At 40.4% G+C, this 25,712-nt stretch overlaps 1 protein-coding gene and 1 long non-coding RNA gene across 3 annotated transcripts in view; one reads left to right on the top strand and one right to left on the bottom strand.

Annotated features, from left to right (window-relative positions):
* Positions 1–25,712, top strand: part of LOC122445150 — a 154,201-nt gene that overhangs the window by 66,515 nt on the left and 61,974 nt on the right. The gene's annotated exons all lie outside the window — the stretch shown is intronic.
* On the bottom strand, positions 242–25,367 carry LOC122445034 (myosin-2). 2 transcript variants are annotated; one of them, XM_043474006.1, is made up of 40 exons: positions 25,261–25,367; positions 25,004–25,046; positions 23,345–23,568; positions 23,112–23,255; positions 21,423–21,579; positions 20,640–20,667; positions 20,442–20,556; positions 20,257–20,349; positions 19,792–19,855; positions 19,579–19,677; positions 19,020–19,123; positions 17,912–18,050; positions 17,430–17,548; positions 17,192–17,341; positions 15,729–15,899; positions 15,294–15,603; positions 14,763–14,836; positions 13,843–13,930; positions 13,637–13,754; positions 12,898–13,021; positions 12,674–12,810; positions 10,959–11,214; positions 9,147–9,389; positions 8,862–9,038; positions 8,637–8,782; positions 8,463–8,553; positions 7,987–8,376; positions 6,777–6,903; positions 5,981–6,099; positions 5,651–5,847; positions 4,754–4,937; positions 4,506–4,671; positions 4,286–4,410; positions 3,810–4,118; positions 3,520–3,723; positions 2,858–2,983; positions 2,598–2,768; positions 2,410–2,514; positions 2,195–2,290; positions 242–526 (listed from the first exon to the last, which is right to left on the bottom strand). In XM_043474006.1, the coding sequence occupies exons 3-40, from the start codon at positions 23,546–23,548 to the stop codon at positions 374–376; spliced, it is 5,823 nt and encodes a 1,940-aa protein (XP_043329941.1). In that variant the 5' UTR covers positions 23,549–23,568; positions 25,004–25,046; positions 25,261–25,367; the 3' UTR covers positions 242–373. The 2 variants fall into 2 exon arrangements, with proteins under 2 accessions (XP_043329941.1, XP_043329952.1); XM_043474017.1 differs by having other exon boundaries at positions 25,183–25,277.

The following is a 25,712-nucleotide window of genomic DNA, read 5'->3' as shown; positions in this document are numbered from 1 at the left end:
ATTTCCTTCTCCAGGGGATCTTCCCAACTCAGGGATCGACCCACATCTCCTGCATGGCAGGCAGATTCTTTACTGCTGAGCCACGAGGGAAGCCCCAAAGTATGACTGTAGACCTAAAATAAAAGCAAGTGCATAATTACTTCTTAGTGGCAGATCAAATGGGATTGTTTATAGCCTATGATTATTTCAGTTTTGACTTTGCTTCAGTAGAGAAAGAAAGGAAAAGACCAGTCTAAGGGTGTTGCTTATACAGTGCCCTGTGCTCTTTATTTCCTTTGCAGTAGGGTAGGATAAATGATAATTACAGAGAGAAATGACCAAAGACTTCACATTTTGTGCCTCTCTTCAGTCATTCTATAGCATCAGGACATGATCACTCTTCACTGATGATTTTTGTGTGAACCTCCCGGCTCTTCACCCGCAGCTTGTTGACCTGGGACTCAGCAATGTCAGCCCTTTCCTCGGCTTCCTCCAGCTCGTGCTGGAGCTTGCGGAATTTAGATAGATTTGTATTGGATTGTTCCTCCTGAGAATAAAAATGGAATTGTAAGGAATGCATACTGAGCATCTTCGTAGATTCTGTAGGCCTAAGGAAAGAAAGGACTTGGCATCTACAAAGAAGTTAGAATACTCAACAGGAGACATTATTATCCTACCACCTCCTGGATTTTGCTTATCATTGAAATTAACTTTAAGATTTATCTGGGGCTTTATGTTTCATAAAGAATTGCAGCTCTATTTTTGCAACCAAAACAGGATAACAAATATGTACCACGAGTAACCAAAACATGGTAACAAATATGTACCACAAGTAAAGCAAGAAATAATATAAGAGCAGGAAGGAAGGCAGGGATAAAATCATGCTTGTTAATGCTTGCTGGAAGATGATGACTGTTCGCTTGAGTTAGATATTCTTCATCACTAAGGATGCATTTCTTAACAGCTTCTTTAAGTAGAAATAAATGTTGGATTTTATCATATATTATTTTGGCACATTTCAAAACAATCACTTTTTCCCTACTACTTCATATGTAATGATTCTGTTGACAGACTCCTTAATATTAAGTAATCCTTACTTTGTAGGAATTAAATCTATTTAATCACTGATGGACAATTTCCTTAATAAAGTATGGGTTTCAGTGACTTAGTAATTTATCTTCACTACAACTATACTTATGAATAAAACTGCCTTTAGTGTCTTTCCCCACCCCTGTTCTCTTTTGGACAGGTTTTGGTATGAGTGTTATGCGAGCTTCTTAAAATGATTTGGAAAGCTTTTCATCTTTTCCCATGCTCTGAAGTAGCTTACATAGCTCAGGGATTATCTGTTCCTTCAAATTTTGAAAGACCTATCTGGACTGAGTTCATTTTCAGAAGTAATTCTGAAATAACTTATTCAGCCAATTTAATAATTTATATTCTCTTATTTAAGATTTCAATCACCTTGATAGATATGTATTTTACATTTAAAAATAATCTTCCTTATATGGTTTGTCCCCTTTCTCATTTGTAATGTTGTGAGTTTTTACTTTCACTCACTTTTTCTTTGATTATATAAGTATATTTATATTTTATTAATTCCCAAGATACTACTGAGATTAGCTTTTGAAAATAGGATATACTAATTCATTCATTTCTATATTACCTTTAACAGTACCTCTTCATTATTTTACTATTATTTTTAACTTCTTTATTGGACTGTCAGTTTCTTCATTTATTTTTATTTTTGATTCATAATGAAAGCTTACAAAGAAATGAATTGTCCTTGAAGGACAGCTCAAACTACATTATAGGTTTATAAAAGTCTCATCTTCCTTGAAATTTTATTTACAGTTAAAAATTATTCAGTAATTGTGTTTTTATTTCAAGTTCATCCAAAAATTTCTTAGGAAAGTCAGTTTTTTAACATTTAAATGCTTGGAAATTTTTGTTTATATTTTCTCATCACTTTACAACTTTATCACACTAGGGCTAGAGAATGTAGCCTGTATTATTTCTGCTTTGAGATTTTTTGAGGTTTCTTTGTGGATAGAAAGTTAACTTTAAAAATTAAAAAAATGAGCAAATATTTTTAAGAAGTACTCAGTCTTCTATTATGCAGACAGCTTATTTACTACAAGTAAATAGTAAATCTAATTATTTATGAGTTTTTCTTAACAGAGGACTTTCTTCTCTTTGTCTTAAGAATACTTACAGCCTCCTCAGCTTGTCTCTTGTAAGATTTCACTTTCGCCTGAAGTTTATCTACCAAGTCCTGAAGTCTGAGAATATTTTTCCGATCTTCTTCCGTCTGAAAGATGATAAAAGCCACAGGGTCATAGTTCAAAAGCACACAACTGTTGTATCATTACCTGGGAGCGTTTCCCATATATGCAAGGAGTGCTGAGCTGATAGAAACTGTTGTTGTACCTGGTAGGTGAGCTCCTTTACTCGCCTCTCATGTTTGCGCAGGCCCTTGACGGCTTCCACATTGCGCTTCTGCTCACTCTCGACCTCTCCTTCCAGCTCACGCACCTGCAAAGGAGTAGGTGCTTAAGAACTTTGATCCACTAAGGCATTGGGAACAAATGGAAATAGGTAGATACTGGGAGACCCACCCTGGCCTCCAGCTTCTGGATCTGCTTCTTCCCACCCTTCAGGGCCAGCTGCTCAGCCTCATCTAAGCGGTGCTGCAGGTCCTTCACCGTCTGCTCCATGTTCTTCTTCATCCGCTCCAGGTGGGCACTGGTGTCCTGCTCCTTCTTCAGCTCCTCAGCCATCATGGCTGCCTAATTAGCAGTAAAACAAAACCAGCTGAGAAAGGTGAGACAGCCCATCAAGATTCTAGCTTGACCACCCGGTGTGGCCCTCTGCTCACATCAGTGATGGCCTTCTTGGCCTTCTCTTCTGCATTTCGAGCTTCCTGGAGAATGTCTTCCATCTCTCCCTGGATTTGAGTGATGTCTGTCTCTAGCTTCTTCTTGGTGTTGATCAGGCTGGTGTTCTGTTTGAAAGTAAGTTATATGCTCTTTTAATCATCTTACCAAAGTACTTAGTGGTAGCCACTGTTTGAAAAAAATTTCAGATAAAAATTTGGAAGTCAAGTGCCCTTGAATATTATTCTGTTATGTAGTACAATTAATTAAAATAGAAATGTTATAGAATATTTAGCATCTTCAAGTATATTTTTTATAACTAGACTAAATAGCTCTATAATTTTATAACTGCCATTTACTAGTGAGACCACTCACAAGGATAAAATTATAACATGTTCAAGTATTTCTTTTTCCACAATAAAAATGTCAACATTGATAGCCAGGGTCAGTAAAGATACTAATACAAAAGAATATGGCAAGTCTTAGAATATTTTAAGAAGTTAATCACTAATAATATGTGCAAGATGAAATAGTGAAAGATTTCTCAATAATGCAGTGAAAATTCGGTAGAAGTATAAAACCTGACTGTTATATAAAATTTCAAGTTTATCTTTTCTGAGACATAGGCATTTACTGAAGGTGAACTCTTTGTGCTGAATCTCACCTGGGTGTGCAGGAGCTGGACGCGCTCACTGGCATCCAGGAGCTCCTGCTCCGCCATCTTCCTACTCCTCTCCGTCTGCTCCAGGGTGGCCCTCAGCTCCTCGATCTCAGCCTGCAGCAGGTTGGCTCTGCGCTCCACCATGGCCAGCTGCTCCTTCAGGTCCTCCTGGCCCCGCAGAGCATCATCCAGGTGGATCTGGGTATCCTGTGGAATGAATGGTCATTGAGACACCTTGTTCTCAGGGCTGCAGTCACCCACCTGCACTGGGACCATCTCCTGAACCCATTTACCTTGAGGATGGCTTGGGTGTTCCTGTAGTTCTTCAGGGCCTCAGCAGCCATGCGGTTGGCGTGGTTCAGCTGGATCTCCATTTCATTGAGGTCTCCTTCCATCTTCTTCTTGAGCCTGATGGCGTCATTCCTGCTCCTGATCTCAGCATCCAGCATGGTCTGCATGGACTCCACGACTCTAATGTGGTTCCTCTTCAGCTGGTCAATTTCCTCATCCTTTTCAGCAATTTTCCTGTCAATTTCAGACTTGACCTGGTTCAGCTCCAGCTGGATGCGCAGGATCTTTCCCTCTTCATGTTCAAGAGATGCCTTAACAACAGCAAGGGATGATGTTAGCAGGGAATGGACATGTCTGGCAGCTTTTCTGCACACTTTTCCTTGCGCTAATTTTGTGCCATTTATTCGTCTGTTCGGTGTATGCAGCTAGTTCTAATTCTTTTCTGAATTTGTTTACAGTGTATATTTTTGACTCATACCTCTGCCTCCTCTAAAGCAGCCTGAATTTCAGACTTCTCTTGTTCCACTTGCTTCTTTATTTTCTCCAGTTCATGCATACGTTTCCCTCCTTCTGCGATCTGCTCCGTGAGGTCAGAGATCTCCTCTGGGTGAAAGACGGGAAGAGACTTGATCAGACAGAAAACACAAGAGAAAGGTTCCTCCAAGGCATGAAAACTATTCAAAGTGAAAGGGACTCACGCTGCAAGTTTTTGTTCTCTCGTTTCAAAGTTTCTAGCTGATCCAAGGACTCCTCGTAGGCATTCTTCATCTTGAACAGCTCGGTGCCCAGAGAGCGGGCCTCCTTCTGAGCCGCCTCAAGCTCGGCGTGGGTTTCCTCATACTTCTGTTTCCATTCTGCCAGGATCTGAAACACACACCAAAAGAGCTTACCTGGCTGGAAAGGATGGAGGACAGCGGTGGAGGCCAGAGGCTGCTGCAGAAGTTACCTTGTCGAAGTTCCTTTGCTTTTTGTCCAGGGCTGCGCAGGCAGCGTTGGTCCTCTCCACGTCGAGCATGAGGTCCTCAACCTCATTCTGGAGCCTCTGCTTGGTCTTCTCAAGGGAGGCGCATTTGGCGTTCACAGCTTCCACATGTTCCTCAGCAGCCTGCAGACGCTGGGCCAGTTTCTTCCTTGAAGATTACACGTGGTTGTAGAGAAGGAAACCAAACTGAGAATTATGAACTGTTACCATGCTGAAAAGTGTGGGGAACTTCATATTAAAAATCTCCATCCATTCAAAAAAATATTGATGAGCTCCTTTTATGAACCAGATGCTGAGTACACAGCAGCGAATAGGACAGAAAAGGTCCCTGCCTTGTGAAGCTTCCAAACAAGTGAGAGAGATAGACAATAAACAAGTCAGAAAATGCATAACAACCTATTGCAGATGTAAAGTGCAGTGAAGGAAGATAAAATGGAGTAAGGGGTGGGCAGCTATTCTTAGATATTCAGGGAAGTCTTTTCCAAGGAGGTAATGTTTGAGTCAAGATCTAAAAGAAGTCAGAGAGAGCCAGAGGGAGATCTGGCAGGGGGAGACTGTTCCAGACACAAGAGGGGCTAACAAATTCCTGAAGCATCAATGAGCTTGGTGTGCTTGACAGCCAGCAATAAGGCTGATTATCTGTGTGAGTGCTTGTTATTCTTTGTTTTTTAACTAGATTTTAGGCTTAGAGGTCAGTGATGGTGTTTGCTTTATTCATGTCCTGTTCTCAGGGGCTGATAATGCCTGGCAGATAGGAGCTAATTAATGTTTGTGAGCTAATTCACTGAATCTTCAAAGGTTGTGTTTCTGTGATTCAATGTTCAACATTCTCTGCACATTCTCTCACATCTGCACACATACTTGGCCTCCTCCAGCTCCTCCGTGCGCTGGATGGCGTCGGTCTCATACTTGGTCCTCCACTGGGCCACCTCGCTGTTGGCCTTGGACAGCGCCCTCTGCAGCTCAGCCTTGGATTCCTGCTCCTCCTCGTACTGTTCCCGCAGCAGGTCACAGTCGTGGCGGGCTGACTGCAGGGCGTGGGCCAGGGCGTTCTTGGCCTGAGAAGAGAGTTATATGTTCATTTTACTGAATACTTAGTGTTTAATTCTTAAGTTTCAAAACCCTTTAAAAGTTGGTATAATGGACTCCAATTGGGGTCAGGTGAGGGGGAAATGAGTCCTATCTAGTTACCTTTATCTCTTCTTCAAGTTGCCTCTTTAATTCCTCAATCTGTTGAGTAAATGCTTGTTTGCCCCTTGATAACTGAGACACCAGAGCTTCTTTCTCATCTAGCTGACGTGAAAATTCACCTGAGAGGCAAATGATATGGCACCACTTGTTAAAGTGAAGAAAAGGTTTTGCAAGCTCATATGAGAAATAAGTTGAAAATCTCAATACCCCCTTTTCAGTTGAGTGCTCGGGTGGTTGGATTCTCTATTGACATCGTCATGCTTAATGTCAAATTTCTGATTTTTATGGTGAAAATAACCTAAATGAATAAATACAGCTTAACTTCTCTTTGTCCTCTCCATAACTGATTCTTTCAGGGTTACATTATTGTGCAAAACCTGTTAATAACTGTCAAAGAAGGGAGTTAAACTTTTTAATTCCACATTGGCCCTGTTTCATAAGACTTTTGAGAGACTGGGTTATCCATTGCCCTATGCATGAATTTGGTTCATTCTGGTTTAGCTAAAAAGAAGCACGATCTAAAACAGCAGCCCTGGACCCATGATGGAAAGACCCTTGACCTCAAGCATCCCCTCCATGCAGCCAAATCCTCAGGGCCTTTGTGGAGCAGAGCTTGACCCAGTCCTATGGAAGTCTTCACCTCAGCGTCGTCCCTAAGTAACCTTGCACATGGGGGAGAGTCTGAGCTGTGCGGTGAATCACATGTTCTCAGCTGCTTTTATTAGGCTCTCACATATCAGTTGTTTTAGACCACATCATCTCCACTTTTAGGCCTCATGGAGGAGGAGAGAGTTACCAGATTCAGTCTGCAAGCGTCCCCTCTGGGCCGTCAGGTCATTGATCAGCCGCTGCTGCTCCTCCTCCTTGGATTTCAGCTCGCTTAGTTGGTCCTCCAGAGTTCGGCACATCTTCTCTAGGTTTCCCTGTGAGAGGAAAAGTGGAAGAAGCAAGTGCAGACATTTTAATAACATTTCCCTATAGCTACCGTTTCTTCTAAAATAGGAAAAGATTTATTTTGACATAGAAAATAAATTCTCTTGTATGTAATATATAGGAATTTTTTTCTTTATCTTTTATAATATGATTGCTGTCCTAAGGTGAAGACACACATTGGGAGTTTTAAAAAGCTAATTGTGAAGCTTCATTCATCATTCCAGGCATATCTTGTATTATTGCTCTTCACAGATATCACTTTTTTTTTAACAAATTTAGGGTTTGGGCAACCCTGTATCCAATAGCATTTGCCCAGTTCATGTCTCTGTGTCACATTTTGGTACTTCTCACAATATTCAAGCTTTTCTTCATTATTATATTTGTGTTAGTGATCTGTGATCTTTGATGTTGGTACTGTGACTCATTGATGGTTCAGATGATGGTTAGCATTTTTTTTTTTTTTAGCAAGAAAGCATTTTTAAATGAAGGGATGCATTTTTTTTTTTAGGCATAATGCTGTTGCACACTTAATACACTACAGTATAGTATAAACATCATTTTTATATGCATTGGGAAACCAGGGAATTTGAGTGACTTGCTTTATTTTGATATTTGCTTCATTGTGGTGGTCTGGAACCAAACCTGCAATATCTCTGAGGTCTACCTGTGATAAAAAATTAAAGATCATGTACTAAAGACTTTGTGAAAAATGTAGTGACATATTTTCAAAAAACATTTATAAATATTTCACTGCCTACTTATGTACAGTGAAACTGCATGTTGGATAGTTGGGAATTTTGGAGACCTGTGTTCCCCAGCTGGAGTGCTACAGAACATGGACAGCCTGGTTGGCTGCAGATATTGTCATGTGTTAATAGTGTGGTGGGGCTAATATGCTCAGCTTCTTTGAATTTTAGTTTCTTCTTATGATTAAGTGGAAATAATATAAGTACTGGTATCTTTCTTGCTTACCATAAAGAACAAATGACCTATGTGAAAAGGCCCTATGCAAACTGTGACGTGCACATAATGGGTCATTGCTATTAATAACAGTGTCTCAGACTCTGCGGTACCTTGGCTTTAGAGATCGTTTCCACATTACTAGCAAGGTCATCAATCTCCATCTTCATCTCGCTCTTCTCCTTCTCCAGCTTCTGCTTGACCCTCTGCAGGTTGTCGATCTGCTCCCCCAGCTCGGCCACACTGTCCGCGTGCTTCTTGCGAAGAGCGGCCGCCGTGGCCTCGTGCTGCAGCGTGGCCTCCTCCAGGTCCCGGCGCATCTTCTGGAACTCGGCCTCGCGCTTCTTGTTCATCTCGATCTGGGCGGAAGTGGCCCCGCCGGCTTCTTCCAGCCGCTCGCTGATCTCCTCCAGTTCCCGGGAGAGGTCTGCGCGCTGCTTCTCTGCTTTGGCGCGGGAGGCGCGCTCGGCCTCGATCTCCTCCTCCAGCTCCTCAATGCGGGCCTGGCGGTGGGGAGAAGCTCAATGTTAGCTTCTTTATGCTCATAACTATGGCTCTTTGAGCCAGACTGATAGAAATATGAACTTACTTGCAACTCTTTGATCTTCTTCTGCAGTTGAATGCCAAGTGCTTGTTCATCTTCAATCTTGCTTTGCAAATTGCTCATTTCAAACTCTTTCCTTTTTGAGAAGTAGTAAAGGATAACAGTTGAGTCCATAGTCAACATTGGAAGCGAGTCCATAAACAATTCTCTCATACTTACTTTTTGAGCTTTTCATCAAGCTGTTGTTTTTCATTTTCAATGTCCATTATGGACTCTTGGGCCAACTTGAGATCACCTTCAAGTTTCCTCTTGGCTCTCTCTAGGTCCATGCGAAGTTTCTTTTCTTGCTCCAAGGACCCCTCAAGCTAAATACAAATAATGCTGAGTCAAAAGAATTGCTCAGCTTCCTTTCAAAGAAAATTTCCTTGACAGTCCTAGACTTACATCATCCACTTGCTGCTCTAGCTTGGTTTTAGCTTTGGTCAGGGTGTTGACTTTGTCCTCTTCTGCCTGCAGGTCATCCAGGGTCTGCTGGTGGGCCTCCTGGAGGGCCTTCTTCTCCTTGGTCAGCTTGGCGATGGTTTCATCCAGACCTGCCATCTCTTCTGTGAGATTTTTCACCTTAGGAAGTAAAAACACTTTGCATTACATGTTACATGGTGGCTTCAGTTTTTTACTTGGATTGCCTAGTAATAATAAAAACGTAAACTTTCCTTGTATATTTCATACCTTGTTCTCTGTGGCATGTTTCTCCTTCTCAACCTTGGCCAGTGTCAGCTCAAGGTCATCTATGTCTTTCTTCAGTTCCGAACATTCGTCCTCCAGTTTCCTCTTCTTGGCCGTCAGCTCAGCATTGATCTCTTCTTCATCCTCAGCTCTCTCAGTCACCTCCTTGATTTTAGCCTCCAGTTGGATTTTGGTTTTGATCAGCTGGTCACATCTTTCCTCTGCATCAGCCAAGCCTTCAGCTTCCTTGAGTTAGAAGCAAAATCAAAATTGAGAAGTAAGAATGAAGTATTATACAGTGATAACAGTATAAATCTCCCCCATTGGTTTTTTGGATTAAACTTTTATGAACCACCTGCCATGTGTGATTGCCAGATGCTCCATATTTTGGGAAAAACAAAATGTATCAGGTATTGTCCTGTTCATTTACAAGAGTATATTCTACAGTAGGTTAGAAAGCTTAACCCCAACAAGCTACCATTAATTCAGAAAGCAATTAGTGACATAAAAGATCAGAGAAGTTGTTTCAGATATGATTTAATGAATGAAGTGGCATTTGAGTTGGGCTTTGAGAGATGGGTAGGACTTAGTCCTGTAGAAATGAACTTATTGGGGGAAGGATCAAAAGAAGGGAAAGCATTCCAGCAGGAGAAGTTTCCAGATGTAGCCACTACTAGGAAATTATTTTCCTTTGTAGTCTTGGAGGGTGATCCTGGTTATGATGCTTTAAATTCTAATTGAGGCATTAAGTAATCAAATTCCTAGCAACCTATGTTTCTACTTAAGAGGGTTGGGGGTGGATGGAAATGAGAGAGAAATTGATAGATGCATTCATCAGTGAGCCTCCATATCAGTCTTTGGATACATAAAAGAATAAAATGTGCTGCACATAGACGGGTAGTGAGCATGGTAATGTAGGACAGTGTCTAAGTGATTCTCTAGGGACAAGAGAAGAGAATTCAGGATAGCTTTGAAGGGAATGGGGACAGAAAAACAGCTCTTTTCCTTTCTGTAATCTAAAGGAAGGAGTTATTACATCACCCCAACTTGACAGAAGAGACCAATCTTAATCAGCAGGAAAAAATATATGATTTTGTGATGAGTAAATTATAGCAAACCAATTCAGTTCACTTCAAATGAAAGACAGTCTTATAAATTACATTTCAGAGTTGATGAAAGCAGTTGTAAAATGATTGGTTCAGGCATAGCAATGAGCAGGCTGGATGGAGGGAGAGAATTGGGGGCAGGTAGAGCAAGTTAGGCGCTGATGCAGCAACCCAAACGTTATATAATGCGGCATTGACTATGGAGATGGATTGGAAAGAGGAAGTCTCAGTTTTAGAGATAAATAGCAAACAATAATTCAGTAAAAACTGATGTAGAATACTGTCCTTTGTCAGCTGTACACACTGTGATTTAAGATCCATAAACATCTAGAAGTTCAAGGAAGTTTCAGAGAAAACAAATCGCTTTCTCCATGCTGTTCTCCCCTTTTGTATTTGGGCTAGTTTCATGGTAAAATCCCTTTCAAAGACTGTCTTCAAAGGGAAAAGAAGTCATTAACGCTGTAGTTTGATGAAACTGTACAGAATAGAAGACAGTGGTCAGTTCTAGCTCATTGCCTTGGTTCTGGTTTGGGGGCATTTACTGGGTGATGAAGGAATATGGATTTTATTAACACCATCAGAGCATTTTAACCTTCTCCTGCCAGTGCATGTCTCTCATGCTGACTACCCAGCTCACTGCTACTAGTGACTAGAGTTTTACGTTTGCATCCTGATTAGCAGCAGTACATAGGATGATACCACTACTTACAGCCTGAACTTGGAGCTGCAGGTCATTTTTTTCTTTCAATAATGACACCATCTTTTCTTCCAGTTCCTTCCTTTTTGCCTCTGACTTGGCAAGTTCATCTTTAACTTTCTGGAACTCTTCCTTCATGGTGGCCATTTCCTTCTCCGTCTCTGCACTCTTCAGTAGGGGCTTGATCTTAAAGAACAGTTTCATCCAGGGCCAGTGCTTGACATTCATGAAGGCTCGGATGTTGTACTGGATGCAGAAGATGGACTCCCTGAAATTTAACCAATGCAGATTAGATGCTGTGTGGATGATGGAATGAGATGAAATCTTGGCAATGAGAGTTGGAGGTTCTGCCCTCCACCATGTTCCTCACCACTTTCAAAAACACAAACGAAAGAAATTGTATTTGGGGATGGTGGTCAAGGACTCATCAGTCATTCATTTCTCTACATTGGTGCTTCTCAAACTTGGGTGTGCATAAGAATCAGCTAAGGTCGTGTTAAAATACTGATTCCTGGGCTATTTCCTAGAGATTCAGATTCAGCAGGTATGAGATGGGGCCAAAAATGTGCATTTTTAACAAGTTTGTAAGCGATGCTGAAGATACAGGCCCAAGGACCACCCTTTGAAAAGTACTGCTCTGCTTCAGTGCTTTGCAGACTTTCCTATGTGACCACCACTGAGAGCAGTGAAGGGGGAACCAGACCCCTGCCGGGTGTGAGACACAGGATAAAGAGAAAACGCAGTTTCTTTGAAAAATCTCTGATTTTATATTTTAATGTATGATTTTTGCATTCTATTCTTTAATATCATCACATTTGTTTTAATATAAATTATTTTTTAAAAATTGCCTTCATACATAGGCAATTGCCCAAATATATATGTGTGTGTGTGTGTGTGTGTGTGTGTGTATATATATATATATATATATATATATATATATATAAAAGGGTTATGACAAAACTTATTTTTAATGAAATAGAATATAGTAGAAAATATTAGCAGAACTACAGGTGATAGAAAATCTGTTTCACGTAAATTATGTATTTACACACACAGGTATGCATGTATATACAAGTATCAGTGTAAAATATTCTCCCTGTGGATCCCATTCATATGTGTCCTACAGTTTGAGACACCTGATCTGTAGCCTTAGAGCTGTCACTGCATCAGATTAGATCACTAAAAAGTGAGACACCTTGGTGAAATTGTATTAACTTATTGAAAAAGTTCTTTCACCTATTTGCCCTTAATACTTTAAATCATAATAATTCGATAATATAAATGGTCAGACAAAGAAGTTGTTTCTGCACTTTATGTAAAACTGCTGTTGAAAATAAACGTGTGCTCTGCAGTTCAACATCTTATTTAATTATCTACCCAGTAAATTCATATTAGAACCAAATGCTGGGGCAACATTTTGCCTCTGCTTGCTCAATGGTATGTTTTCTCATTAGATGAGACTTACACATCTCTCTCTGTCTTTTTTATTATGCTTCTCTCTCTTTTTAATTTTTTTACTTTTTCTTTTTTACCCGTGCATTCAGTTTATTCCATGGTGATTGCTACCTTAAGTGCTTTGGTATATGTATATCTCCAGTTCAGCATCAGACTCTTATTCATCCCTCTTACTCTAGTGGACTTATGATATCTGAGTCTTAATTGTAAGCCACCTCAAATGTGTTTCTGAAGAAGGAAAGTATGACTAAATAAGCAATATGTTTGTATACCTCCTCTCCACCATCTTCTGGTACTCCACTCTTGCCAAGAACCCTCTGCACCTGGCCTGGGTTCGGGTAATCAGCTGGGCCAGCTTTTCATCTCGCATCTCCTCTAGGAGCCCCAGAAGACCAGCTTTGAAAAAGACCTGTGCATGGCCAGAGTTGCAGATTATCAACCTTAAATAAACTCCAAAGGCACAGGCAAGTGTCAGGTGGGCCTTAGAGACAATTACCTTGGTGTGGCCAAATTTATACTGGGTGTGGTCAATGTCAATGGAGGCAAGGAGCTTCTCAGAAGCCTTCTTGCTGTCGATGTATTGTCCTTCGGGGATCGCACTTGCATTTAATACCTTGTATCTGATAAAATAAATACAGTTTTCTAAAACTTGGTTTATTGATGAGACTAAAAGTAGCAAACACTAAACGATTGATTTTAAAAAGTCAGAGCTTTAAAACAATTATTTTCCTCACAAGAAGGACATTGTATACATAGATGGCCAATCTAGGATCTGCTGGCTCTTTTTATTCCATTTTACCTTTCTGCACAGTTGCAACTTTCCTTTCTGCCTCATCAGACCCTGTTCTCAGGAAAGGATTCTGTAATCTGGTTCACATGAATGTGTAGATGACCAATAAATGCATTTGCTATTGATAGTGCTTAATCTCTACTGTTTTTGGAAGGATTAAATGAAATAACCCAAATATATTAAGCACTCAGAAATGATGTTCCCTAATTATTGAAATTATGGTAGACATCTGTGAGCTAAGCTTGGAGCATGGTAAATCCAGTGAAAAGCCCACCATGTGGTATATCTGTATTTTAAAGGCGCTTTGAGGCTTATAAATTTTTACACTTTTGGTGGCAAATTAAAGATAACAAATAGAGGCATGTTTTTTTTACTAAATTGCTTTGCTTGCACTAAGTATATATATACTGAACTCCAGGACACCCCATAATTAGGAGAGGCTGACCTCTGTTTGAAGTCTGCATACAGGATTCTGCTGGGGAAGCCCTTCCTGCAGATACGGATGCCCTCCAGCACCCCGTTACACCTCAGCTGGTGCAGGACCAGCTCGTGCTCCATGGCCCCTACAAATAAATGCTCATGTCATTGCAGAGTTTTGTTAAAGGGAGGTATGGCAGTCATGCTTTGTTCTTCATCTCTGGAACGTCTTACCAGGGGTCTTCGTTTCATTGGGGATGATGCACCGCACAAAGTGAGGATGGGTACTCCTGAGGTTGGTCATCAGTTTGTTCAGATTCTCCTGTAAAATCAGGAAACCCTGTTATCTGAGTTTTAGACATGCTATGAACGCTTGGCAATGTCTATAAAATCAGTGTCCATGACTGAGTTGAATGACTCTTGTGGACCATTTTCACTTAAGGTAGCACCTTGGTAAGCTTCTCCTGAGAGGCAGTTTCCTCCTTACTACCACTTGTTCCATTCGAGTTGGCAGGAGTTACACATATAAAGCAGTCTTGAGAGCTGAATCTTTTCAGTATCCAAGCACTATCATCCTCTCAGCCCTGGCCCCTGGCCACCCACAAACCTTCACAAAGCCATTGGCTGCCCATCCTGGACGGTCACCCTTACTTCTGCTAAACTCTCTGGTTCTCCATAAGGAAACATGCCTGCACTGCATTTGGACTAATTCTCATAAATATAGCTTCCCCTTTTCAACTCTGTCAGCTTTTGGAGCATAAAGATTATCTGTAAGGAGAACCTACCAGTTACAATTGAGAATTGACTAGATTAAGAGCAAGGATACCATATTAGTTTCCTTAAAGACTAGCTGTCAGATTTTCATTAGAGCTACTGAGGACTTAGTCTTTTTGAGTATGTACCATTGCTTATTTCCACAACTCAATTAGATTATGAATAGCAGAGCATTATGTTTTATAACATATAAAATATTTTTTAGTATTTGGCTTAGCATAAAAGATGACCTAATAATTTCCGAGTAATTTAAAGTTCTTCTCTCCAAAACTCATTAACAGAAGTCATTAGCTAAGGTCAATCCTTTCCTAAATGACTTGTGCTGTTAAAAACAAATCCACAAAGTAACAAGAGAGTGTCAAAAACAATTTCCTCCTTACCCTGAAAAGGGCAGACACCGTCTGGAAAGAAGAGCCCTTCTTCTTACCACCTTTCTTAGTTCCACCACTCCCCTCTGGAGAAAAAAAATCGGAAAAGATGTCATTCAGATATAATTTTAAATTGGCAGGGTGATATGTTGCCCATTTGTTGATTTCTGTGTTCAGATGGATTTCTTTCAACGCAGTTGGCCTCTCTGTTTGAGCCTGAATGAATCTTATATGTCAATTAAGTTCATATCCATTTTTCAGTGATACTCAATAAGCAGCAGATATGGAGGAAGAAGCAGGAGAGAATGATAGAAGCCAAGCCTTTTCATTGCTTAAGATGTTGAGAGTTCTTTTCTGGCTCTTGGCAGCAGGGCGTTCATCAGGGCTGGAGTGAATGTCATGGTGCAGCCTGCTTCCTCAGAACTTGGAGGCACAATGGATTTGGCCAGAACACGTCAGCCTGGGCTGGGATATCACTAGCTTCAATCTAACACCATGTTTTGTAATATCAGGAGAAAACATTGGGATTTTTTTGAGCTTTACCTGATTCACCAGTTGGAGTCCCAGAGAAAAGGAAAGCTAGAGTTTTCAGCGAAGACTTCTGGTACAGCCCAACCACGGTATCATTCAGGGGGTCCTTGTTCTTCTCCAGCCAGCCAGTAATGTTGTAGTCCACGACGCCTGCGTAGTGGATCAGGGAGAAGTGGGCCTCGGCTCTGCCCTTGACCACCTTGGGCTTCTGGAAGTTGGCAGACTTGCCCAGGTGCTGATCATACAGCTTGTTCTTGAAGGAGGTGTCTGTGGCCTTAGGGAACATGCACTCCTCTTCCAGGATGGAGAAGATGCCCATAGGCTGGAAGCAGCCCGTAACACAATGTTACAAATCTATGTAAGCATTTTTCTCTGTCTATAGGTTTAAACAAGATGTATGAATAATTTAGTCATCACAAAACATAGTTTCTAAAACTTGAAACAGACCTTCTCAATGAGCTCTATGCAGGCAGCCAGGTCCATCCCGAAGTCAATGAACGTCCACTCGATGCCTTCTCTTTTGTACTCTTCCTGCTCCAGCACGAACATGTGGTGGTTGAAAAACTGTTGCAGTTTCTCATTGGTGAAGTTGATGCACAGCTGCTCGAAGCTGTTGAACTAAATGAACAGATGGGTTTACTTTTCTCTCAGCATATTGGGCATTTTAAAATATAGGACTTTTTAATTTAAAACTGTATATTGAATAGCCTTTAGAGTATAGATATCAAAATCATTGGGGACCTATGAAATCTATTGTTTCTCTGCTGTCATTTTATCCAAAATCTTAAATCATTAGTAATTATTTTTTCTTGTACTTGCTTAAATTGAGTCAGGTGTTTTTCTGAGTTCCTGCTTAATCATTCTGTACTTATTTCCTTTATCTTTTGCATTTTCTATTGACTCACTTAGCAACTAATTTGCCACCTATTAGAAGCTGACTGGAAGTTTCTCTCTGTTGTGTGGAAGCAATCATAGTCAGCATTATAAGGGAGCAATAATCACCACCTTTATTTTTTAATATGATATAAAAAAATCAAGTATCTAATATTATGTACAATATGTTAACACACACTCATATTTTTTTGGAAAAGAAAAGCCAAATGTTGACATTAAGTAGATATGTATAGTGGAATCCCTGGTAGCTCAGCTGGTAAAGAATCCGCCTACAATGTGGGAGTCCTGGGTTCGATCTCTGGGTTGGGACGATCCCCTGGAGAAGGGAAAGGCTAACCACTCCACTATTCTGGACTGGAGAATTCCATGGACTATAGTCCATGAGGTCGCAAAGAGTCGGACACGACTGAGTGACTTTCACATATAGTGGAATCAGTGTGGAATTCTTTTCTTTGATTTTCAATGATTTCTGCACATAATTAGAAGAAGATAAGCTTCTTTAAAATTATAAGGAAGAAAAAATGTATTTTATAATCAAACATGAATTTTTATCCCATATCATACTGAGAATTAAGAGTTCCTTGCATTGAGTTTATTAATGCTGGCTCTAAATTACTGACCCTTTCTCAGCTCTTATCATCTGCCTATATGTTTCTGAGTGGTTTCTCTACCATATATTGAGAGCATATTATACATTGCACGGGTTTATTTTGATGTTTTTATATTAACTTCACTTTGCATTGTGGGATTTTTAGAACTCATATTATACCAACCTAATTCCTGACTCCCTTTAGACCATGTAGTGAGTTAAATCATCCTCATTAAGTGGGTTATTTCTCATAGTAGTGGAATTGCCACTACAATAAATAATTAGTAGCTGCCCAGTCACTCTCTTTTAAATTTTAGCATAACGTTTTGACAGTGGTAATAAAAGGTTGTAATGTTCACAAATTTCTTCTTGCTGATATTCCATTGCTTTACTGTAAAAACCCCTTATGAACTGATTACCAACTCACATCAAAGATCTCGAAGCCAGCGATGTCCAAGACCCCGATGAAGTACTGCCTGGGCTGCTTGGTGTCCAGCTGCTGGTTGATGCGGGTGACCATCCACAGGAACATCTTATCGTAGATGGCTTTGGCCAGAGCACCCACTGCATTGGTTACCTTGAAAGAGAAAGGAGTATTTCTTGAGGTTAACAGAGGACTGTAAAATGCCTGCATCCCTGGTGGTGAATTGGAATTATGTGCCTACCTGCTCCACAGTCTGGCCTTTGGTGACATATTCATTACCAACTTTGACCCTGGGGTAGCAGAGGGCTTTGAGTAGGTCAGCAGAGTTCAGGCCCTGGAGGTAGGCTGCTTTGTCAGCCACTGAAAGGAAGAAAGGATAGAATGATGTTATTGCCCAAAGCAGTCCACTTCCTTAAAAAAACAACAAAAAAAATAAGCTACAGGCATTTTGTGCAGTGTTTTCAGAATATCTTTTGAGTATTCTTACCTCCTCCCCCCCCCCCCCACCTAAGTTCAAGACCTTGATTATGGGTAGTGTTCCCTAAAGAACTTAGAAATTGTAGCAACAGGTGTCTAATACTCATGCCACACATATCTTATCTAGGCATACTTTCAAATGCAATTCTTGAAAATGAATTTGTCTTCTCAGGAGAGCTCAAGGGTAACAAGTTAAGAATGTGATTTTCAAGCAGACATGAAGTCAGGTGGGTGATTCAGTCATACCTTCAGTGCCATCTGGCTCTGCTTGCTCCTCACGCTGCTTTTGCTTGAATTTCAGGTTTCCATAATGCATCACAGCCCCCGTGAGCTTGTAGATGGAGACCTTCTCTTCATTAGTAAAGCCCAAAATATCAATAGCACTCTGCCAATACAACCAGTAGAATAACTGTTAAGTTAGGATCCACATGTTTACTATCAATACGTCACATTTGGATTCCTGATTTGTTGGTCAAACTGAGGAAACTGCCAGTACTGATGCAGAGCAAGGAACTCCTTAGTTTCGGCATCTAGGGAGCTGGTCAGTCAGGGGCCAGCACAGAGCATGGGAATCACAGGTGCATACCTTCTGAAGATGCCAAAAGTAAATTTAAAATAGAGAACACAGATAGTTATCTAACTTGTTGTTTTGGGAGGTGGAATAGATTCTTGTAAAATAACATGAAGTGATCCAAATGATTGTTTCTAAATTCTTAGAGTAAGTGGAAATATAGAATGAGAGAATAATGACTCTGCATTTAACTTATTTTCTGGATTCAAAGGAAAATTGTTTAACTTGAATCAAATTGCCAGTTTCAAAATGACTGATAGACAAGAAAAGGAAAAATAAGCAATCATAGCAGGGCACTGAAGTGGTGGGGGGAATCATCCAATAAAAGAGCACTTATTAACTGTTATGAGTTTCTCAAGTGGCTCAGCAATAGAGAATCCACCTGCCAATGCAGGACCCATAGGTTTTATCGCTGGGTTGGGAAGATCCCCTGGAGGAGGAAATGGCAACCTGCTCCAGTATTCTTGCCAGGATAATCCCCTAGAGAGAGGAACCTGGCAGGCTACAGTCTGTGGGGTTGCAAAAGTGTTGGAATGACTGAGCAACTGAGCACCCACACAGATTTTAAAAAATGATTTAGGGAAATTCAGAAAGGATAGATCATTAAGACTATTAAGGGAAAGTGAGATGTTGTAGGAGTACACGCTAGTCTTTTCAGTTGACTTCAGGTCATGCCCATCTTTGAAGCTTCTTTTGCAATTTCTACTAGAAACTGAATGTTTATCTAGAGGGACCATCACTCCATCCAAAGTAATCATTCTAATTTTCTTGTGTTTTACTTACATCTGTGGCTATCAGTTCTTCCTGATCATCAATACTGGCCACACTGATCTCCCCTTGACTGACGAATGGGTAGTCATATGGGTTGGTGGTAATCAGAAGCATCTCTAAGTAAATGGAAGAAAGCAAAAGTAAGCAGAAATATCCTCTTCATTAAAATGAGAGATTACGAGACAAATTCTAAGGCACTAGAACGGAAAAAGCCATGATATATTATTGCTCGGTAAAAAAGGTAGATGATGGAAAAGCATGTAACTCTGATTCTAGTTATTGTATGTATATATATATATTTAAAGATATATGTACAGAAAATGACTAGAATTATATTCATCCAAGTGTTCATAGTGGTTATTTCATAGTGATAAGATTTGGAGGTGTTTTCAGTTTTCCTTTTGAATTTTTATGAAGAGCACACATAAATTTTTACCAAACTTGTAAAACGATTTTCAAAATAAAGATAATGTATACAATTAACAAAATTCCATCATGGAATACCAAGTTGACCAGGCATCGATAGGTGTAGGTGAGATAAATTTTGTAAAGAAATAATGACATTTCTTACCAATTAGTTCTGGTTTCCTGTTTGATGTGATCTGGTAAAAAATATGATAGCTCCTTTCAGCCTTAAGCTGGAAAGTAACTCTAGACTTCTCTAACAGATCTGAAAAGAGATTAATAACAAACAAAAATTCATATGAAATGCAAATTTTATTTCTGTTCAGTGTTGTAGGTCATAAGAAATAGAAATGATGGTAAAGATTATCCAGGCACTTACATGTTTCAATATCAGCAGAGGCCAGTTTTCCTGTAGTGCCAAAGTGGATTCTAATGAATTTACCCTTGAAAGAAAAGTTAATATTACTGCTTTGTTCTTGAATCATATCAAATCTTTGAGAAACTCAAAATACTAACATTAGCATTAAGTGCTAATGTTTTAATAGTAAATAAATTCAGACACTATTGATATCTGGTTAAAAAAAAAGGTATATCTCCTATTTTGTAGATAAAATAATTTTAACTTAAAAATCTGTGAGTAATTATAGGTAATGAAAGATAAGAACTCAGATATAGGGTCACATTTCTTTTTAGACAAGACTTGGATCCATGTTATTACGTGCTCAGAGGAAAAGGAAAGAACCCTGGTATAATGGGAATGAAAAAGACTCAGAGAATGTATTCACAAACATCCCATAAATCTTGACCAGTGAGTAGTGTCCGTGGTAGTGTCCAAGAGACTTACAAATCGAGAGGAGTTGTCATTCCTCACGGTCTTGGCATTGCCAAAGGCCTCCAGCAGGGGATTGGCACTGATGATCTGATCCTCCAGAGTCCCCTGCAGAGAAACACAAGAGCAGAAACTCAAGGAAGTCCAGAGCTTCCTGAGCACCCTGCCCATCATGATTCTCACATGCCCATCAGACCCACCTGCATTTTGCCTGAAGTTGGTTCCTCCTTCTTCTTCTCCCCAGTGACTGCAATTGTTGCAAAGTACTGGATGACACGTTTCGTGTTCACAGTCTTTCCTGCCCCGGATTCTCCGCTGTCAAACAAAAACCAAGTCAGTAGCGGTCCCAAAGCCAGCAGCTATGTCAGTCGTGAAAACAAAGCATCACGTCTACTTACGTGATCAGGATTGACTGGTTCTCTCGGTCTATAAAAGAGAAATTATAGACAGTCAATACCATTTTTTAATATATTTGTAAATGGTAAATTAAGAAAATGGCATGAACCTAGTATTTTTCAGCAATCCTGAGGGCTTGGTGGTCCCCAGACCCAGCACCTTTTCCAGCTCCCCTCTCTCCTGCTCCCTGAGGCTCCCCCCATCACATCAGCTTACAGATCACTGCTGAAACAGAATGCTGCAAGGAAGCAACAGACTTTCTCTGTTTATACTCCACACTAAATGCACAAGTGGACTGGGGTTTTCAGATGGATTTAGATGACAAGTTAGCAGCATGTTTATTGTAAGTACAAGAAGTAATGAAAAGAAAAAGGCATTAGAGATATTTTTAGCATGGGAGAAGGAGTCAGTATAGTAAAGGTGGTAGCTTTGGAAGTAATCATGGCCTTAGTCATATTTTCAGGGAAAACTAAAGGATCATTTTGATGTTCTGCTCTCTCTGAAGAGGAAATCTCTCAGTCCTTTTCCCAAGGTGCCATTGTGCTTTAGAATGGTCTAGCTGAGACAGCATTCCAGGAAGAAGATTCATAGTATGACCGCTCTAATTCCAGATATACCTTATAATCTGGAGTATGGTTTGGTTGGTTCTGGGCAAAGTACAATGGCATTTAGGGGACCACCTCAAAGAGTATGTTGAGATGAGTAGAGTCTCCTTCTCCTATGGTTAGTCTCTCTCCTAGAGTCTCATCTCCTAAAAAGATGCACATGGAAAACATCCAACTCACCAGTCAGCATGAACTGATAGGCGTTGTCAGAGATGGAGAAGATGTGGGGCGGGGCCTCCTGGCGCTTTTTGCCTCGGTAGGCCGTCACCACCTCTGCATTGTACACCGGCAGCCACTTGTAGGGGTTGACGGTGACACAGAAGAGGCCTGAGTAGGTCTATGCAAGCGAATAAGAAAGAATAACTAACCAAACACCTTTCCTGTTATTTGCACAGCTCAGTTATTAAATGAATTTTAACATAAAAAGAACACTCTTAAGTAAGTGGTCTACATATCTTCAAGGCATCAGCATGGAAGCTAGTTGAAAGGTTCAACAAGATAAAGAAATCTTGAGGGTGAGGAATACAGTTTAGATTCTTATTCCACTTGGGATTTGTCACAGTGATTTTCACATAGTAGGAGCTCCAAAATTGTGGGTTTGTTTTTTTAATAATGTTTAATACATTTTTACTGTAGTTTAAAAAATCGGAGTATATTTCTTTTAAGATAGTTCAAATTTATGAAAACATAAATTTGGTACCTAAGAACTCAACAGTATGAAATAGGTGAACTATGGGAAATCTTCTGAAAATAGTATGATTCAGACATTTAAAAAGCAAACATGAAGGTAAGCAGCAATACTGGGGAAATATTTGTGAACTACTACTGAGTTGTGAAGAAACAGAACATAGAATGATGGGAATATATTATGATTACAATAGCTGGATTTCCAATATTTTTGATGTCTGGTCTAGGATAACTGCCAACCAAACAGAATGGATTCTGACGCTAACCACAGGTACACTTGTGTAGGTGTTGTCCAGCTGAATAGCAGCAGTGACTACACTATTCAGAAATGATGAGAATTCCCTGATGGTCCCTTGGTTAGGTCTTTGAACTCCCAATGCAGGGGGCACGAGTTCAATCCCTGGTCGGGGAACTAAGGTCCTGTAAGCTGTGTGGTGGGGCCAAAGCAGCAACCACAAAACTGTACAGAAATGTCAGCCTAACATAGTAAATTCAACCAGAAAGTATACTGAGTTTGTGTTATGTGAAAAGTCTCTGCAAGGCCCTAAGAATGAAATATAAATGTTATTTTTCTTTGAACAAATGATACTGTTCCTTGAGGAATTCCCAGTCTATGTAGGAGATGGACATGTGAATGATTCATGCTGAAAAAACATTGTCAGCATTATTGCAGGGCAGAAACAACAGGACACAATGTTGAACTCTGCCTGGGGAAGTTGGCAAGATTTCATCAAGGAAGTGTTCCACACAAAAGGGACCAGAACACAGAGATACAAATTGCTGTTATTTTGGAGGATTGAAAATTGGTCTTTAAAAACATTACTTTTAAGTGTTGAAACATGAGTTTATATTTTTCCTCTGGATGATTCTGTAGCAGGAATGGGGATGAGGGGAGATTCAGGCATGTGGTTGAGATGTAAACAGTAGCTGCTACCATGTTTGTTCAGGGGATCTGTGGCAAACCCAGTCCATGTGGACGGTGGCTTTGCCTGGCTTTGGATGGGAAGACAAAGGATTATGTGCCATCTGTTGGGTTGGGCCTTACAGTAGCAACTGTGAACCTCTTAATTAGTTACACTGCTAGTAAAAGTGCAGTGAATCACTATCTGTGACCCATTTGTAGTACAGTGAGCTGACAGGGTCCAGTGATCAAAACCACTTTGGGGTTTGGGGAGCACTCACGTAGATCATCCAGGCTGCATAACGCTCTTTGAGGTTGTACAGCACAGCGGGCTCGTGAAGGTGGGTCATCATGGCCATGTCCTCGATCTTGTCGAATTTGGGAGGGTTCATGGGGAAGACTTGATCCTCTTTCACTGTCAGAGTCTAGTAAACAGGAAGGATAACTGTTTATGTCAACCAAGTGGCCAAACAAAATAATCAGTAGCATGTGGTCAGCCCCTGGGACTACTCACCGCTCCTCCTTCGGTCTTCACTGTCACTTTCCCACCTTCTCTGCTCTGGATAGTCCCTTTGACAAAAGATTCCTTGGGCTCGGCCACAAAGACAGATGTCTTGGCATCAAAAGGCTTATTCTGGGCTTCAATGCGCTCCTTTTCAGACTTTCGGAGGTAAGGAGCAGCCTCCCCAAAGACGGCCATTTCCTGGTCTGAACTCATGGCTGCTGAACTCAGAGGTCCTAAAGGTAATGAAGCATTTCTTACTAGAGATTCTGAATTGTCATCTACACCCATAAATCTCTACCTTGATGATATTTCATGGGCCCAGTTGGAAATTTCACCAGGCAGATGCACTGTACTCCATGCTGTAGTTATTGAAGCAAACATAATCACAAGAAATCACAAAGACTCAAAGGCATCTGGGGTCACTGTGTACCCAGCAGTGGACTCGGGGCTACCTTCTTTCATCCTTCAAAACCGATGTTCTAATAAGAGAGCTGAGGGGTAGCCTCACAAGCTGCTAAAGAGCTTGTGACCTTGGGTTGCACTTGATCCTCTGTGCCTCAGCATCTCCATCTTTAGAGATCACAATATTGCCTTTTGTAATCCACAGCCCGTGAGACAGAGTCAAGATAGTTTGAGAAAAAAGTTAAAATTTGAGTAAGAAAGCATTTTGAACAAGTTCAGGCTATGATGAAGATAGAAAATGTACTTCATTATAATGTAAGAGAATTCCATTTCTTGCCATATAATATGAGAACTTTATTTCCTCCTTTAGGTGTTCAGCCGGAAGTGCTCATGTTCAGTGGATTTGGCACGAGGTCAGATTATAATTTTATCTTTTTTTTTTTTTGGTTAGGTGCTTAGTAGAATTTCTCTGGCATAATTTCTTTGCATGTTAAATCCAGTTAATCAGCTTAACCCAGTTAAACTAATTGAGGATAAAAGCCACAGCAAATATTATCCTCATTCTTCCACACTGAAGGCTCACTTTCCTGTGCCACTTTTCCTTCTGAAGGACACAGGCTCAGGCTGCTTCATTCAGTGTTGTCTGCAGATCACCGGCGGCATCAGTAGAATGAAAGGCTTGGCAGATGATGTTACTTCAGTCATTACGTGATCGAGTTACTTGAAACTCACTTTAATCACCTACCCACCAGTCTCTCTCTTTAGAAATGCAGTGTGTAGTAGTGGGCAGACTAATGCCTTCATTATTTATGTAACAAAAATTTCAGTGTTCTGGTTTCATATAACACTTAGCATTGGGTAAGGTAACTTTCTTAAAGTCTTCACAGAAGTAAAAGCAGCCTGCTTTCCTAGGTTCTTCTTTTCTTACTTGTTAGATATCTTGTTTGCTAAATGAATTCTAAAAGCAGGACACATTTTTACAAATTTGAGATTTTTAACCAGGGAATCTTAGTGCAGATTTTTTTCCCCCCTACAGAAACAATATCCTTTTGACAACCTTTTCCTTGCTAAAAATGCCATCAGTGCCAGAGTCCTAAGACTATGTGCGTTGTTCTAAAAGGCAAGTCCTCCATCCCCTTCTCCCTCTCCTGCATCTTTCCTGAAATACAGTTGTTAGGTATTTACTGAGACAAGCACTTTCTCAAAGGTTGCTAAGTGACACACATCCATCCTAGAGGCTCTTGCCTTCTCCAGTCCAAATCTTACCTTGTTAGCAAGTGAGAAGATGCAGCCTGGAAGTGAGACGGTTCTATAAAAGAAGGAAAAGCACTTGATTAATTAACCAAAAAGAAAGCAAACCAAAAACCCCATTCGCTACATCACTGGCTATTGTACACAGAGGGCAACTAAAGCCATGGATGTAAAATGTGCAGAAGGAGCAGTACCCCAGACAGCAGCTGCAGCCGACACGGGGCGGTGCGGCTAGCGTCCCTCTTGAGAGTCTGGTCCTTGTTCCCACTTACCTTGGAGCTTTTTAAAGCAGGACGAGTCAGCCTCATTCCAAGGGCTCTTTTATATGGATAGCTATGGAAACAATGCAGCTGCCTCTTCTTTCTTAAGTCAAAAGGAATTGTTTGGCAAAAAAGTCTTGGCAATCTTGTGTCCCCGCATAATTCTCATTCATGTTAAGAATGGTTGGATATAATTAGAAATATTTTTCTTATTGAGTATGTGGATAAATCTCTTATGGATAATTTGAGAAGATGATCTGAAAGGAAGGTTCAGGCTGGTGGATAAAGGCAGTGGCCAGGCAGCCAGAATACCTGGCTTCTCTCTTAAATTCCTCCTGGCCTTGCTGGGCATTCCTTTCGGGCTTGTTGCATCACTTTTCATATTTGACAGATTAAATGGTAGAAATAAAATACAAATAGTTATTTTAATTTTGTGAGGGTTAATTTTCACCTGTTGATCCTTT

This window comes from Cervus canadensis, chromosome 1 (assembly GCF_019320065.1).
Source record: "Cervus canadensis isolate Bull #8, Minnesota chromosome 1, ASM1932006v1, whole genome shotgun sequence".
Taxonomy (NCBI): domain Eukaryota; kingdom Metazoa; phylum Chordata; class Mammalia; order Artiodactyla; family Cervidae; genus Cervus; species Cervus canadensis.
Note: the sequence above shows the minus strand (reverse complement) of the source record. Positions and strands in the feature narration are given on the sequence as shown.

Bases quoted from the DNA above. Each gene is read 5' to 3' on its own strand.
- LOC122445034 (XM_043474006.1), bottom strand. From the start codon at position 23,548: ATGAGTTCAGACCAGGAAATGGCCGTCTTTGGGGAGGCTGCTCCTTAC. The intron at 13,931-14,762 runs GTAAGGAGGAAA...CTGATTTTACAG, and splicing joins CGGTGTCTGCCCTTTTCAGG to GAGAATCTGAACAAACTGAT. The intron at 9,039-9,146 runs GTATGAAATATA...TTACTTCCTAAG, and splicing joins AACATGCCACAGAGAACAAG to GTGAAAAATCTCACAGAAGA.